Below are 16,931 nucleotides of genomic sequence, written 5' to 3'. Positions count from 1 at the left end.
TGTCAGCAGGGGCAGCTCTAGTAACCAAGCCTTCAGTTCAGACCTGCTACTGGAATTTGCATTCTGGGGTGTGGGACTGCAGTTCCATTAGAACTTAGGACTCAGTATGATTTAGAACTCAGGATCCCCTGAGATTTGTTCCTCCTAGATGCAGAATCTGTCAGAGTCTGGAGTCCCAGAGGGTTCTGTTATACAGAAATTTGAGATCTGATGGGATACTGATCCACCAGGGCTCTGGATCAGCTGGGATTGTACTCCAGCAGGATTCTGGTACCTCTGCTCATTCTAAGGGGATTTACAGAGTGAAAATCAGCCAATCTGGAGAGGAGACAAGAAGATTGGGAGTGGAAGCAGGATGTGGAATTTGTCCTTATTGAGCCGAGGCTATGGAGAGCTGGTGAACAGGGAGCACAAACGCCTGGATGTTTATTTTGAAACGCAGGTAAGGTGAGCGAGTGGGATCTCACTGTGCAATGGGTTGGGTATCTGTTGGCTTTCTGCTATAAAGTCATTGACAATGGCCAGGAGGCAAGATGGCATCTGGAGAAACAGGCCACAATTTCCCTGCAGTTCGGGGCAGAGATGAGGGAGAGTCAGACTTGCATTAGTGAATGCTTTGTGCAGTTGCATGAGAAACCCATAAAAACTCAGTCTCCCCCCCACTCCCAGACACTAATCTTGAAAGGTGTGGGCCAAGATGGGCCTCCAGTAATACCACCATCTAATACTGTGGTATCACCATCTCCCGTAAACCTAAACTTCAATGGACCGGAAATAGGTATTAAGGTTATGATACTGTTCATCATCTGAGAGCCAGTTGTCATTCATTAACAAAAAAAGATAAAATTATTTCACAAGCAGGATGATCCCTGTAATGTTTTATAAATCAAAAATATAAAACTAATGGTAAAAAAACAAGGGAGCCTAAGTGATATGTGTAAACTCATTTTTACTTTTAGCAAGATGTGCGCTTATGACATGGTGGCATGATGACGTATGCCATTCACGTACTTTTACATATAATCTGCAAGCATTATGTAAACAAAGAATGCTTAATCAAACAATATATTTACCATATTACTCAAATATTACTGAAATATTAAATACACAGCACTCTACCCTGCTTAGCTGCAAATTCCAACTCAATATAGAATGCAACTCAACTCAGATATGTAATGAAATGCTCCCTAGTTATATATACACATACATACACATGTATACAGTACACAGTGTGCTATACAATACAACTACTATATACACATCCACAACATAGTAAATCTTAAATTGTCCCATTCAGGTTTAAAGATTTAATCACCATGGAGGATTTTTTACTTCTGTGGAATAACATCTTTCCTGACAAGATGGTCACTCTCCTTGGCAGCTGAGATTTGTGGCTGTGAAGCAATTGCAGGTTCTGGGTCCTCCTCCGTGGTGGTTGTAGGAGTTGACTCTGGGACCGCAGAAAGTGGTTCTGATAGCTCCAGCCACCTTTCTTCTGGATGTGCTGGCATCCTGAACAGTGCACGGCAAGCTGTTTGATCTGCTGATCTATCCCAGGCCACTGAAGCTCAGTGTAGCCAGCTCTAAGGCTTTGTGAGGAAGGACCACAATCTGGGTTCCTTCTGCTACCCCAGGTGGAGGGGCAGACTCGGGTGGGGAAGTCCATCAAATAACGAATGGGGCATCACCACAGGGGTCACATGGTGATATGTTTGTTTATTTGTTCCTTTTTAAAAAAATTGTTTACACCTGTGAATGTATCAAGCATGACTGTATTAGTTTACCTATTGGACTGTTTCTTCCTTTACGTGTATGTGTGTTGTATATATACACATATATATTATACACACACACACACTTATGTATATAAACATTTTGATTATGAAGTCTTTTTTTTGGAAATGTAAATAAGTCAAGTAGATAGCTGAAAGACCTCCTTTGTGCTGAATGACATTTTAATGAATGAGTTGGTCATTTTAATGCCCAGTCTCTAATCAGTATATCAGCTCCAAGTGGACACTCTGTTATCCCAGATCTGCATTCCAATGTTTACACTTGTTTGCCTGTTCTAGGATTATTTTAACTGGAGGTCTTGGAGAAATACTGATTGTATCTCCCTCAAGTCATACCATTCCAATGACTTTGTCCAGGATCACCACAATCCAGCAGTTCCCAGAACGTTCAGCACACGAAGAGGAGCCCTGGTGCTCTACTCCGAGGACTTGGCTTTGCGAGCATGGCAACGGCAGTGTGGAGCAAAATGGAGGCAAACAGCTCGGCTACAGCTCTGCACTCTAAGTGATCTGGCCAGCGCTGTCCTTGCATATGGACGGAGAGAGGTGGTATGACAGAAGGCAAAGAATGGGATTAAGGGGGACCCTTTCTGGTTGGCTGCCACTGACTAATGGTGTACCACAGGGATCAGTGTTGGGTCCGCTACTTTTCACATTCCATATCAATGATCTAATGCCAAGTATAGTCTAAATCAGGAAAATGAAGCCGCTGCCTTTTCAGAAATCAGACCAGGGTAGGAGAGGGGCCTGGGGGGCTTTGTAGATCAGAGGCACCTAGGAGCACAAGAACCAAGTTCCCTGAAATTGGCAGCATGGGTAGACAGGGTGGTAAAGAGGCCTTTGGCATGCTGGCCTTCATCAGTCAGGGTGCTGATAAAGTTGGAATATCTTGTTGCCGTTGTGCAAGACAGTGGAGTATCAATATTTAGTTTTGGACACCCTACTGTAGGGAAGAGGCTGTTAATCTGGAAAAAGTAGAAAAAAGATTTACAATGATCTTGGCAGGCCTTGAGGGACTAAGTTATAGAGAGAGGGTGGGCAGGCTAAGGCCCCGTTCCTTGGACAGTAGGAGTCTGATGGGCGACGTTCTCGAGGTGTATAAGATCATGAGAGGCATAGACAGGATGAATTCACACAGTCCTTTTTCTAGGATTGGGGAATCTAGAACTAGAGGGCAAAGTTTTAAGGTGTGAGAGGAAAGATTTAATAAGAACCTGACAAGCAACTTTTTCCATGCACAGAATGCTGTGTATATAGAACAAGCTGCCAGATGAAGAGGTTGAGGCAGATGCCATAACACCATTTAAAAGTCAGTTGGACAGAAACATGGAGGGATATCAGTCAAAAGAAGCCAAAGAGGACTAGCTTAGGCGGGCATCTTTGTTGGCATTGATGAGTTGGTACAAAGGGCCTGTTTCCTTGCTGAGTGACTTTATGTCAGACAGATAGTGTAGGGTGGTAAAATGGATAATGACAACCATAGTCTGTCAAGAAGGGGGCAGACCATACCAACTTCACAGCTTGTCTCCTATTAGACTGAGTGGGGAAAGACTGTAAATAAGAGAATGTTGAATGTAGGCAGCTTTTATAACAAGATGGTGGAACTAAAGGGACAAGTAAATATAAATGGTATTTATATGTAAGTAGCTATCCAATGGGAGGATGCAAGGTTGCAAAGTGATTAAGGTTGAGAGTTATATAATCCAGGATACTTTTAGAACAGATTGGCTAAATACCAAAGCAAGAGTGGTGGCCCTCATTAAAACAAAAAACAAGAGGGGTGGCCCTTATAAAAAACCAACACATGAAGGGAGTAAAGGGGAAAAAAATCTAAGTTCATAAAAAATAAGGAAAAGAAACAATCTAAGTCAACTAAGAAATATCAGTGGGATTTGTCAGTAGGCCCATTCTGAGTAGTGGTAATATATGGCACGGCATGAAAGAAACTTACAAGGGTATGCAGTAATCAAGTGGGACTTTAATCTACGAAGAGGCCAAGCCCAGCAGTAAGTGTGAAGGAGAAATTTGCGGAGTGTATAAAAGATGCTTTTCCAGATGAATATGTGCGGATCTAACTTGGATCCAGAATATTTTCTATCTAATATGGTAGAGTGGGAAAGGATTATTGGTTGTTAAGGGACCCTAAGAGAAGGATGATCAGAATTGGATATAGTTTTAAATTAAGATTGAAAGGCCATTGAATGCCAAACCATGATCTTAAATCTAAAAGTGAATCATTTAGCTGTGAGATGTGAATTGGCTACAGTGGATTGGGAAAGTACAGTACTTTAGAAGATATGAATTCAGACCTTACCACCAGCCTCCCCTGCTCTTCCCCACCTTCCCATCTAAAGCTGCTCCCCGCTGTCTCCCTATGAACTTCTTCACCTTTTAGCCCAAAGCTCTTGTGTACCCTACCCATCACCCGATTAGGATTAACAGAAATGATGAGGTGGATAGGTGGAACTGAAAGGTATATTATGAGCCTGGGGACGTAGAGTTGGTTATTAGGAAGGGAAAACAGTTTGGACCTCTTGGTACTTTTATTTTCCTAATATAAGTATTTTTTTTGGTAATTTATATTTTTTATTGAAGTTCATCATCAAACAAACATTTCCATAAGATGTATTTCAGACATTGTACATATATATCATATAATCATATATGTCACAAATCTCCACATAGTATTTATCTGAGGTATACACTTATAGAAAAGAGTGGAAAGAAAAAGCAAGCAAAAGGAAAAAAACTATGTACAAGTAGGGAGTGATCTTTTTTTACAACATATTCATTGATTTGTGAGAATAAAATCAGGCCTACGAGGCATTATGTAGTTAAACCATTTTTCCCAGTATGAATCAAATTGTTCCAGCTTATGATTAACAGATGCTGTTATCTTCTCCATTTTGTAAATGTCCATTGTAATTTCCATCCATGCATTTAAAGTTCGGCTCTCCTGTGATAACCATTTCCTAGTAAGAGTCTTTTTACCAGCCACCAACAGTAAATTCATTAAATATTTATCTCTTTTCAACCATTCTTGAGGTATATATCCAAAATATATGGTCTTACTCTCTAAGGGTATTTCATATTTTAAGATGTCTTGTAGGGCATTGTGTATCCCCCTCCAATAGTCTTTGATAACAGGGCAGTCTCAAAAAATATGATAATGATTTGCATTTTGATTTCCACAATTTCTCCAGCAAACAGGGAGAAATCATAATGGGATTTCTGAGAGGGTGTAATAAGATATCTTACCAAGTTTTTCCATCCAAACTCCCTCCATTTCTGTGAACTGGTACACTTCCATTGATACCTCCATATTATTGTCCATTCTTCCTCAGATATAATTATCCCTCCTTCCTTCTCCCATTTTGTTTTAATGTATGAAGTCGAATGTGTTTTAAGATTTGACAACCCCTTATACATGCTTGAAATGATTCCTCTACCGTTATCTGAATTATATGCTTTTCTAAATAGCTCTATCAAGCATGTACTGTCGTGGTTTTTCGTGCCTCACAAATGACCAGGAGACGCAGAAGATTCTTCAAGAAGGGTTAAACTTTAATTTGCAAATCAAAGCTGAGACAGTCATTGAGCTAGTCGCTGATTGCCCACCGATCCTCGGACACTGCAGCTTTTATAGCAATCTCTAGTTGCATTTTACACGTGCTGCACGTACATTGTGCATAGCAAATAATAAACTCAGAACTGAGCAATGTTCTAATCTACACTTCTTTAGCTCTTTAGCTACCTCTCATTAACACACCATTGTCATCTTAAGACTGCAGTCTCCTACCAAATTGGGTACATGCATAGCAAATAGGAAACTCAGAACTGAGCAATGTTCTAATCTACATTTCTTTAGCTCTTTAGCTACCTCTACATTCCTAAGATTTCATTCTACTAAATTGAGTACATGCATAGCAAATAACTGACTTCATAGTTAAATTTTATACTTTTATACTCCAATAGTACTTGCCTTGGTTACATTTTTAAGCATCTTATTAACATGTTGTTGCATCTGTAAATACCAATAAAAATCTTGTTTTTCTAATAAGTGTTTCTCTTTAAGCATTTCAAAACTGAACAGTGTTCCTTCTTTCATTATGTTGCAAAGAACTGTTATTCCTTTAGCTGTCCAATCCTTAAATCTAGCATCCAATTTATTTGGTGTAAAATCCGAGTCATATGCACACCATTTAAGAATTGCAATATCTCCCTCTAGATTATATTCTTTTATAGTAGTTCTCCATATTTTAAGAGTCAATTTCACCCATGGGTTATCAATAGTATTTATGTACCTTTGCAGGTTGTTATCAGCCAAAATTGCTTGTATGGGGATGGGAAGTACCCGCTCCTCAATATTTTTCCATTGAGCATCATATGATGGGTTACACCAACATATCACAGCTCTCAACTGTGCTGCAAAATAATAATCTCTAAGAGAAGGTAGGCCCCATCCCCCCTTTTCCTTTGCTAATTGCAAAGTTTTGAGATGAACTCTAGGCCTTTTACCTTGCCAAATATACCTTGATAACATCTTGTTCCATTCATTGAATTGATTAATCTCTATTGGTAGGGTCTGAAAGAGATATAACAGTCTGGGCAGTATATTCATTTTAATAGACTCAATCCTTGAACTGAGACTGAAAAAAGGAATCAGGTTCTATCTTGCCATATCTTCCTTAATTTTTTTTATATAAAGACTGATAATTACATTCTGATAATTTTGCCAAATCTTTTGGCATAATGATGCCCAAATATTTGAAAGACTCTGTTTGCCATGCCCAGGGATATCTACTTTCAATTTCTCTTGGTGGGCTATAGTAATATGAAAGTAATTGGGTTTTTAATCTACGTTGATCTTGTATCCTGATAATTGACCATATTGCTCAAAGGATTGCATCAATTTAGGTAAAGAGTATGTTGGTTGCCCTAGATAGATCAAAATGTCATCCGCGTAACAAGCCAATTTATGCTCTGTCCCTTTAATAGTAATTCCCCTGATATCTTCATTTTGTCTGATGTATTGAGCTAATGGTTCCAGATATAATGCGAAGAGTAGCGGTGACCATGCACAACCCTGTCTCGTGCCCCTTTCTAGGGTAAGACTATTTGATAAATATCCATTGATTTTAATCCTAGCAAGTTTGCTGATGATACTAAGCTGGGTGGCATTGTGACATGTGATGAGGATGTTAGGAGAATTCAGGGTGACTTGGATAGGCTGGGTGAGTGGGCAGATACTTGGCAGATGACGTTTAATGTGAATAAGTGTGAGGTTATCCACTTTGGGAGTAAGAACAGGAAGGCAGATTATTATCTGAACGGTGTAAAGTTAGGTAAGGGAGAAATACAAAGAGATCTAAGAGTCCTTGTTCATCAGTCACTGAAGGTGAATGAGCAAGTGCAGCAGGCAGTGAAGAAGGCTAATGGAATGTTGGCCATCATTACAAAGGGAATTGAGTACAAGAGCAAGGAAATCCTCTTGCATTTGTACAGGGCCCTGGTGAGACCACACCTGGAGTATTGTGTACAGTTTTGGTCTCCAGGGTTAAGGAAGGACATCCTGGCTGTAGAGGAATGGCAGCGTAGATTCACAAGGTTAATTCCTGGGATGTCTGGACTGTCTTACGCAGAGAGGTTAGAGAGACTGGGCTTGTACACGCTGGAATTAAGGAGATTGAGAGGGGATCTCATTGCAACATATGATTATTAAGGGATTGGACAAGATAGAGGCAGGAAATATGTTCCAGATGCTGGGAGAGTCCAGTACCAGAGGGCATGGTTTGAGAATAAGGGGTAGGTCATTTAGGACAGAGTTAAGGAAAAACTTCTTCTCCCAGAGAGTTGTGGGGGTCTGGAATGCACTGCCTCGGAAGGCAGTGGAGGCCAATTCTCTGGATGCTTTCAAGAAGGAGCTAGATAGGTATCTTATGGATAGGGGAATCAAGGGATATGGGGACAAGGCAGGAACCGGGTATTGATAGTAGATGATCAGCCATGATCTCAAAATGGTGGTGCAGGCTCGAAGGGCTGAATGGTCTACTTCTGCACCTATTGTCTATTGTCTATTGTCAGTAGGGTTAATATAAGGATTTTTTTAATGTGATCCAAGATCACACACCCTCCACAAACAAACCTCTAACTGTACCCTCTGTGAACAGTTTGGCTAAAGGAATTAATGTTTTTTTTTCTACTAGAAGGGTTCACATCCAAACCAAATGGAACCCTATCTATACTTCCTCTTTGGGCACAAGAACCGCAAGATCCGTCCTGGTTACTCAGCAAAGAGGTACCTCACCTGTCTGACCGAGAGCTGTGATCCCAGCCTCCTGCACCGGATGCAAGGCTCAGGTGAGTCTGCTGCCCTCTGCACTTGTGGAATCAGAGAACTAGCAAAGGAGGTCAACCATTTTGCATAATGGATGAAAGTCAGAGCAATAACCCCCCCCCCCCAAGAGGTGGTTTCTAATCCTTCTCATAGTCTTGGGTAGATCTCTCTTCTCATTTGAAGTTTAGACTGCTGCTGACGCAGAAGACATGTTTAGTGGGCTGTCAGGACGCACTCCAGTTAGTATAGTGCTGGTCCCACTGGTGTGTAGCCTGACCATAAATAGTGCAAAGCATAATTCATTTAATTAATTGTTGTTGTTTCTACTGTGGAAGTATGTTACAGTCCTTTTTATCCTCACTGGCAACTCCCACAGCAGGGCAGAAATGTGCAGAAAGTGCGTTCTATCTTGAAGTGCATGGGGCCAGCAATCCTTGTCTACCTTTCAATGGAGCAAAAGTAGAAAGAGCAGTATCTCCACAGACATCATAAGCTGATAAAAGAAATGAAAACTTCAGTAGCAATAGGAAAATATTGTGAAAGGATGAGGTGCCGAGTGTCTGCTATGGTGAGGAGTTGGTAGGATGCAGCTTCTCTGTATATGATGGTGGAAAGTTGGTTAGAGTGCATAGAATATAGAATTGTACAGCACAGGACAGACCCTTTGGCCCACAATGTTGTGCTGAATTAATTAAACCAACAGCTTCTAATTAATCTCACCCCTCTTCCTTGCACAATCCTTCCTTTCTCTGCATATTTATGTGCCTGTCAAAGAGTCTTTCAAATATTCCTGTGCTATCTGCCTGGCCACCAGCTCTCTCTGTTTAAAAAAATAAACTTGCCTCACACATCTCCTTTGCACTTTCTCCCCTTCTCCTTAATTACATGCCCTCTGGTACTAGACATTTCATTCCTGAGAGAAAGATACTGGCTGTCTATCCGTGCCTTGCAAAATTTTATCGAATCTCCACTCAGCCTCTGCCATTGTAGAGAAGGCAGCCCCAACCTCCCCTCTCCTCATAACATGTTTGCTGGTAAACCTCCTCTGCACATGCTCCATAGCCTCCACATCATTCCTATAATGAAGTGACTATAATTTAATGCAATACTCTAAATGTGGCCTAAACAGAGTTTTATAAAGTTGTAATTTAACATCCTGGCTCTTGAACAATGCCTTGACTAATGAAAGCAAACATGCCATTTGTCTCCTTTACCACCCTATCAAACTGAGCTGCTGCTTTCAGAGAGCTATGGACTTCTTAAAAAATGTATTCATTTACTGGACGTGGGCATCACCAGCTAAGCCGGCATTTATTGTCCCTTCCTAGTCACCCTTGAGAAGGTGGTGATAAGCTGCCTTCTTGAACTGCTGCAGTCCCTGAGGTGTAGGTACACCCTCGGTGCTGTTAGGGAGGGAATTACATGATTTTGACCCAGCGACAATGAAGGAACGGTGATCTGTTTCCAGGTCAGGATGGTGAGTGACTTGGAGGGTGGTGATCCCAGGTTCCCTCTGTTCATCAACACTGTCAGGAACCCTGCCATTGACTGTGTACTCTGCCTTTATGTTGGACCTCCCAAAGTGCATCAGCTCACACTGGCCTGGATTAAACTCCATCTACCACCTCTTCACTCATATCTGGAATGATCTATATTCTGTCGTACCCTTTGGCAATCATCAATATAATGCATTACACCTCCAGTCTTTGTGTCATCTGCAAACTTACTGACCCGGCCACATTTTCATCAAAATTATATATATATATCCTTCTCCTTCATTCATCTGTTTCAGGTCAAAGAACTGTTTGTGTTACAGTGACAGGAGATACATAGGTTATCTGGTTTCTTTATACAATGCTGGGAAGTTGGATGGGGTTTTGTGTTTCTGTGTTTCAGGTTGCAGGGTTGATTGGACATGGTATCTGTGTGTATAATGAAGGGGGCTTTGATGGGGTACAGCGTGTGTGTGTGTGTGTGTGTGTGTGTGTGTGTGTGTGTGTGTGTGTGTGTGTGTGTGTGTGTGTGTGTGTGTGTGTGTGTGTGTGTGTGTGTATGTGTGTGTGTGCGTGCGTGCGAGTGTGTGTGTGTGTGTGTGAGTGCGTGCGTGCGTGCGTGCGTGCGTGCGTGCGTGTGTGAGTGTGTGTGTGTGTGTGTGAGTGTGTGCGTGCGTGCGTGTGTGTGTGTGTGTGCGTGTGTGTGTGTGTGTGTGTGTGTGTGTGTGAGAGTGTGTGTGTGTGTGTGTGTGTGTGTGTGTGTGTGTGTGTGTGTGTGTGTGTGAGAGTGTGTGTGTGTGTGTGTGTGCGCGCCCTAAGCTCCTAGTGGAGTCATCGGGGCGCCGTCATGACAAGCTTTTTTTTTGCACCGATCTTTTTGGTGATTGCTCATTGTACGGCGTGTCTTGGGCATCTGGAACCTGGTGGAGCCCATCCCTCTCCAGGTTTTTTTTATGAGGTTGAGTTGCTAGCTCAATGCTCAACCCAGGCACGGATGGAAAGCATGCAAGGGAGCTGGCCGGATTGAAATGGTTGAGATACCTCTCCCCCCCAAGTCCAGCGCTGATGCCACTACGCCACCAGTGTCTCTGTATGAAACGGTTGAGATACATTTCCTCTGCGTATAATTCTGGGGAGCTAAGTCCCTGTTTGTAATGGAATATGGATGGAGTGAGCACAGTGTGGGAAGTCGGATATGTTATGGTATCCTTGTCAGGAACTGGATGGGGTACAGTGGCACTGTGCTTAAGGACCAAGTACTTGTATTTGATGTCAAGTCCATATGTGTTGTAGTGTTAAGTTGGCATGGTTCAGTTTGTCTATGTTTAACAATGGACAGCTGAATAGGGAACAGTGAGTTGAATTCAGTGTGGTGCAATGGTGTGGAGCTGGATGGGGTATGCTTTCTCTGTGTGTAATGAAGAGGGTGTTGGATTGGTTAATATGTGCTGAACATGATATTTTCAGTTTTATTGCTCCTGTTTCAGTAGAAATGTCTCCTATCTCCACAGGTTGTATCCAGGACCTGAGCTTCTTCAGAGGAATTTCCATAAACTCACTCCTTCTCCATCAGACTAAATGCGACCTTTCTGAGGTGCCTAGACCATATCAGTTTCTGCCCTGCCTTCCCTTTTCTCCCCACTATCAGAACTGCCCACCTTTGGAAGAGGAAGAAGAGGAGGAGGAGGAGGAGGAGAATGTGGAAGAGCAAAGTCTTCATGCAGGTAATGAAACCTTGTCGCTATGCTTGAGCTGGTCTGTGTCTTTAGTCATGTTGCCCTCTGCAGATGTGAGTACGTCACTCCAGCGAATGTCCCGCATCGGCTTTCGGAATCTGCAGGAATTTAAAAAGGGACAACTTTCGAGTAAAGCTAAGTGTTGTATTTTCTCATCAAGGTGAACCTTGCCCCATCTCCCATGTTAAAGAAGGAGGGTTGGAGCCTGACAGCTGCAGATCGGGAGAGAGTGCAAGGCAGTTGCAGATGGAGAATGAAGTGGAGTGCACGGCATTGCAAGAATCTAATATTTACCTTCTGATTGCTCTGCCACCCAATAACCAGGAACTGGATAAAGGAGAACCTGAACAGGTACAATGCACCCAAGAGATCAGATAGATGTTTGCAGAGGGCATCTCCTCTGTTGAACCTCTTCCACCCATTTTGCATCTTATTGCCTCTCTTATACCCCTCTGCTGCCTCACTTGGACAACTGATATCCCTAGATCTGATTGTTTCTGTTATTGTACTCATCAAATGGTCCACATGTAATTCCTGTGTTCCCCCTCTGGTATGTCCATTTATTTTCAGGCCAGCCCCGTTCCCTAAATGTATTCCCTGTGACGTCAGTAATCCCAATGTCAGATTATCACCAAGTAGCATAGTCAGGTGGCACTGCCTGGTGGCAAGCATTGACTTTATATGGTGTCTGTTTGACTGTGTGGGGCAGTACATTAATTGGCCACTGTAAATTGCCCCCTGTGCATAGGTGAGTGGTAAAATCTGAAAGGAGTCCATAGCACTTTGGGGAGAACAAAATGGGGATAGTGTAATGGGTGTGAACTTGTTTCCATGACTCTATAACTCTTTAAAGGTGAGGAAACAAATCTAAACCAGGCAGAGAATGTAAGAAACCTGACTCTTTGCATTCCCTTCCCTCTGGGTTCTATCTTTCCCAGCTGGCTTACAATCCAGCACATTCCCTTTGCCCGCTCCCTCTCCAGCTCGGTGTGATTTGACCTCATGCTGATCTCCTCTTCTCCTGTAGCCTCCGTGTAGTCCCCTGATCAAAGACCAGGAAGTCAATGGGAAGGGTCACGGGCAAAGGTGCGGCATTCTGGGTCGGCCAGTGATCGATTCCTCTCAGCTCTTCAGTCAGAAATCCAATATGACTTATTATGGGGGGACAATGGCTGGGTCGAGAAGAGGCTTATGCGGTAAGTGTCGTTCAGACAGATCACCCTGTGCATAATTACACTGTGGTAGTGAAAAGAGAAACAGAAAGCAGAATGGGAAAAGTTGCATCGACAGACAAAGTTCAGTGCAGACAGGTAAATAAAATGGATGGGCCAGAATGAGGGAGATTAGGAGATCAAGAGTTAAGCTTTTCAGTGTGAAAGGGCCATTCAAAAGTCTGATAACAACAGGACAGAGACTATCCTTGGGCCTGGTGGTATATACTTACAAACGATTGTATCTTCTCCCCAATGAGAGAGGGGAGAAGAGAAAATGATCAGGGTAGAAGGGGTCCTCGATTAGTTAAATTACTTTCCTGCAGCAGGTGGGGGTATATACAGAGTCAATGGATGGAGAGCAGGTTTGCATGTGTCCACAGCTCTGTGGTCTTGGGCAGAGAAGGTGCCATTCCAGTCTGTGATGCATCCATATAGAATGCTTTCTATAGAATATCGGTAAAAAATGTCATCGGGGACACGCTGAATTTCCTTGGCTTTTTAGAAATAGAGGCATTGGTCTGTTTTCTTGGCTGTAGTATCCACATATTTGGAACAGTGTAAATTGTTGATATATTTACACCTAGGAAGTTGAAGTTCTCAGCAATCTCCACCTCTGCACCATTGATGCAAACACACATGTCCACCACCCTGCTTCCTAAAGTTCTTCCCCGTTCTCTCTTCTTCCATTTCCCATTCAGATTCCCCTCTCACCCCTTCTCTTCTCATGTGCCCATCACCTCTCTCTCTGAACCACGTCCTTCCCTTTCTCCCATGGTCCACAGTCCTCTCCTATCATATTCCTCCTTCTTCAGTCCTTTACCTCTTCCACCTATCACCTCCCAGCTTCTTATTTCATCCCCTTTCCCCTCCCACCCATCTTCCCCCTCACCTGGATTCATCTTTCACCTGCCAGTTTGTACTCCTTCCCCACCCCACCACCTTCCCCACTTCTGCCCCCTTCATTTCCTGTCTTGATGAAAGGTCAACTGTTTATTCTCCTCCATAGATGCTGCCTGACCTGCTGAGTCCCTGCAGCATTTTGAGTGTGTTGCTCTGGATGTCCAGCATCTGCAGAATCTCTTGTGTTTGTGACTCCTAAAGCTGATGATCAGCTCCTTTATTTTGCTGACATTGACATCACACTGCTAGGCTCCTGACTGCACTTTGCTATGGCATTGATTGAGGTCTGACCCACAATGGTGGTGTCATCTGCAAACACAGAGCCAATTTTGGCCACACAGCCGTGAGTATGTAGATTATAGTGAGAGGCCGAGAAAGCAGCCTTGCGTGAACGGTGTTGAGGATAACCATGTGGGAGGTGTTGTTGCCGATATTTACTGATTATGGTCTGTTAGTCAGGATATCAAGGATCCAATTGCAGAGGAGAGGGTAGGGTGCAGAGGCCTAGATCCAAGTTTGGAGATGAGCTTGTTTGGAATCATGGTGTCGAAGGTGAAGCTAGAGTCAATAAATAGGAGTCAGACATAGATTCCTTTGTCATCCAGATGTTCTAGTGTAGGGTCAGTGAGATTGCTTCACCATGGAGTGTGACTGGGGTACACTAATGTGGGCAGGTAGGGGTGGAGTATTTGCAGCTCTTTGTGGTTGCTACTTAATAAAGCAGATAATAAAGGAGAGTTCCCAGGTAAAGCCCTTTTAGAAGCAACCATCTCCCAGGTAACAGCAGTGGCTAGTGCAAAAATATATAAAAAGTCTTATACTCAGTAATATTCAGTTCTTAAAAGTACACTAACCCTCATTCACTAAGTTACTACCTCTTAATAAAAGAAGCCATACAAGTTATTTAATTTATTATATATGCAGATATACCTATACATACTGGTCAATTTAACCAAGGTTATTCTAAAACTCTTCATTCACAAGCTGTAACTACTCAGTAGTATCCACTTAAGTCTCTGGTATTTCAATTGAATCATTTCTCCAAATAGACCTTATATTTATGACTTTATCTTATATTATAACTGTTACCTTAACATAATTGTCTCAATGACAACATGTGATGTACCTATAAATATGTTGTATCAGGCTTTTACCTAAACAGCAAATATTAAACTTATCACACGTTAGTAAGACTTGTCAACTCCATCACTACGTACAGTTCTACATCGTATTTAAGTCCATTATTGAATTTGAGCCTGTGACTGCTGGTGGATGTTATGACCTTTGGTTTTGGTAGAGTTGGACTGTTTCTCCAACAGCAACCCAACACAGCTTGGTAGGTAGATCTACCTGCACTGGTATCCAACACATATTTTGCTCAGTCTCAAACAAAGTTGTACTAGGCATTTCTAATAATCTGATTCCACCAGAAATATTGTTTCCCAGCTGTACTCATACTGTACTGTATCTGTTTCCATGCTCCCTTGCATCCAAGGCAGATTGTGTTCCTGTCTTTGTTGGGACTTGGTTACTGCTAGGACTTGCACCTGAGTGCATCAGGCCTTGCCCTGTAATACTTACTTTTTCCTTCACTTGTCTTGTTTGATTTATATATTTATATTCTGTGTGTTATCCAAACCTACTGCATATGTTTGAGACGTTGCTGCAAGTAAGTTTTTCATTGTACTGGCTCATATGAGAATGAACTTAAACTTGATTTGAATTATTGGATGGGGCCATTTTGATTGGGCATTCCGAGACCAGGTGTCTCCCGGCCAAGTTCTTCCTTCTTTTCCACGCAGGGAATTTGCAGCTTTCCCACCTTTTACACTGGTGTAATCCACCCACCTAGTTGTGGTGTATCCTCTCTGCTCTACCTAGGAAACATTGCTGTCAGTTAACTTCACTCTTTCTGACCGTCCTGCTGTTTTAAGCTGCAACCGTGACCATGGGATCTTCAGCTGCAACATAATGTGGCAAATGAACATCAACAAAACATCTAATTGAAATCAGTCAATTCTCTACAAATTAATCTGACAAAGATCATACCATGAGACTACTCAATCCTTTAAGATACTGAACCGCAAATATACTACAAGGGGAAATGTACGCAGTGGAAGACTGAGGTCCAGAACATGACTTTGGTAAATGTCCAGACTAATCTCCTCTCCTGGGACTGTTTAGCATTGTCTTGCTAAATCCCATTGTCTTGTCTAATCCCATCCGATCATTTCATATTTAGCAAATCTGAAGTTACCAATGGTCGTAAGAAGGAAAGCAGGGTGTACATTAGGTCACCATCTCCAGGGTTGATCCTGAATTTCTCATGAGTTTTACTGTACACTGTTGCCTTGTCACACGTACAAAGCCCAGTTCCTTCATATTTACAATAAACTCTCCCTCTACAGTTACATTCACTTCTCCCCTCCTCATCCGCAGTGTCCTGTGCTCCTGTATCTACAGTGATCTGAGATCTCCTCTGAGATTTGAAATCACTTCCCTTTTTGTCCTAGTGAAAAGCCGACCCAGTGATCATTGTGGTTCAGGACAGCCAGTGGAGTCTGGTGACTTCAAGACTGGACGATTGCAGCTTCCGCCCATCTCATTAGACACTGAAGCAGGAGTGTGTCTCGTTGAAGAAGGAAATAATGGAGAGGTAGGATGTCTTTCAGATCAACTATGAATTTCTTGTGACCCATTCACAATATCCCAATCTTTGGTAATCCTTTTTTGATCAAGAGTCTCAAGATAAATTGGTTCTTGCCCCACAACAGCTGGTTCATGTAGAAAGTGTGTGAGCAAGTGTTAGCTTTTCTCAGGAATCATTCTAATAGCTTCAGCCTTGTTGCAGGACTCAAAGTTAGTGACTTTCAATCCACACAACACCATTCTGCAAGTGAACCCTTCCCTCTAATCCTGGAGTAAACATGAAACATAATATTGCCAGATACAAGTTAATGGTTCCTTTTCACCACTTGTACTATAACCATGTACAGGAGTTGGCACTTGAACAAACACATGTCTTACAGAACCAGATAGGGTCTATTTAACTTCCTATTCCCTGTAAATACTAAGGACAAGAAACAGACACACGAGAGATACGGGATAGAAAGGTGTGAGTCCTTCAGATCTATTCATGTGTTATGTTTAAAACCTCTCCTGCAACGTGCTACATACCTGGTGCTCTAGTTATATTACCGTATGTCACTGTGACCATCTGCTTGTATTTCACTGCTAACAGAGGCCAGTTAACAGAATGTATGTGTCACCTTGTTGAAAGACTGTCTGTTGTTCATTTAAGGGGGTGTGTGTGCTGAAGCACATTGACAGAGTGTATGTGTAGATCTGTGGATGCATAATGCGTAGGAGTACGTTAATCTGTTGAGAAAATATGTTAATGTAACTTGATGAATGATGGATATTGCAAGAGTGTGAAAGCTGAGCTGTTGTCAGAGGGT

At 42.4% G+C, this 16,931-nt stretch overlaps 1 protein-coding gene across 1 annotated transcript in view; it reads left to right on the top strand.

The window, feature by feature from the left end:
* The first annotated feature begins 203 nt into the window (after window positions 1-203).
* Window positions 204-16,931, top strand: part of kiaa2012 (KIAA2012 ortholog) — a 53,367-nt gene continuing 36,639 nt past the window's right edge. Inside the window, exons 1-7 of the mRNA XM_073046659.1 lie at window positions 204-442; window positions 2,073-2,342; window positions 8,000-8,153; window positions 11,135-11,347; window positions 11,520-11,710; window positions 12,387-12,555; window positions 15,987-16,129. Of these exons, the coding sequence (XP_072902760.1) occupies window positions 356-442; window positions 2,073-2,342; window positions 8,000-8,153; window positions 11,135-11,347; window positions 11,520-11,710; window positions 12,387-12,555; window positions 15,987-16,129 (1,227 nt within the window). The 5' untranslated portion in view covers window positions 204-355. The remainder of the gene's footprint in view (window positions 443-2,072; window positions 2,343-7,999; window positions 8,154-11,134; window positions 11,348-11,519; window positions 11,711-12,386; window positions 12,556-15,986; window positions 16,130-16,931) is intronic.

Source organism: Hemitrygon akajei, chromosome 5 (genome assembly GCF_048418815.1).
Source record: "Hemitrygon akajei chromosome 5, sHemAka1.3, whole genome shotgun sequence".
Classification (NCBI taxonomy): Eukaryota; Metazoa; Chordata; class Chondrichthyes; order Myliobatiformes; family Dasyatidae; genus Hemitrygon; species Hemitrygon akajei.
This window is presented reverse-complemented; position numbering and strand designations above follow the sequence as displayed.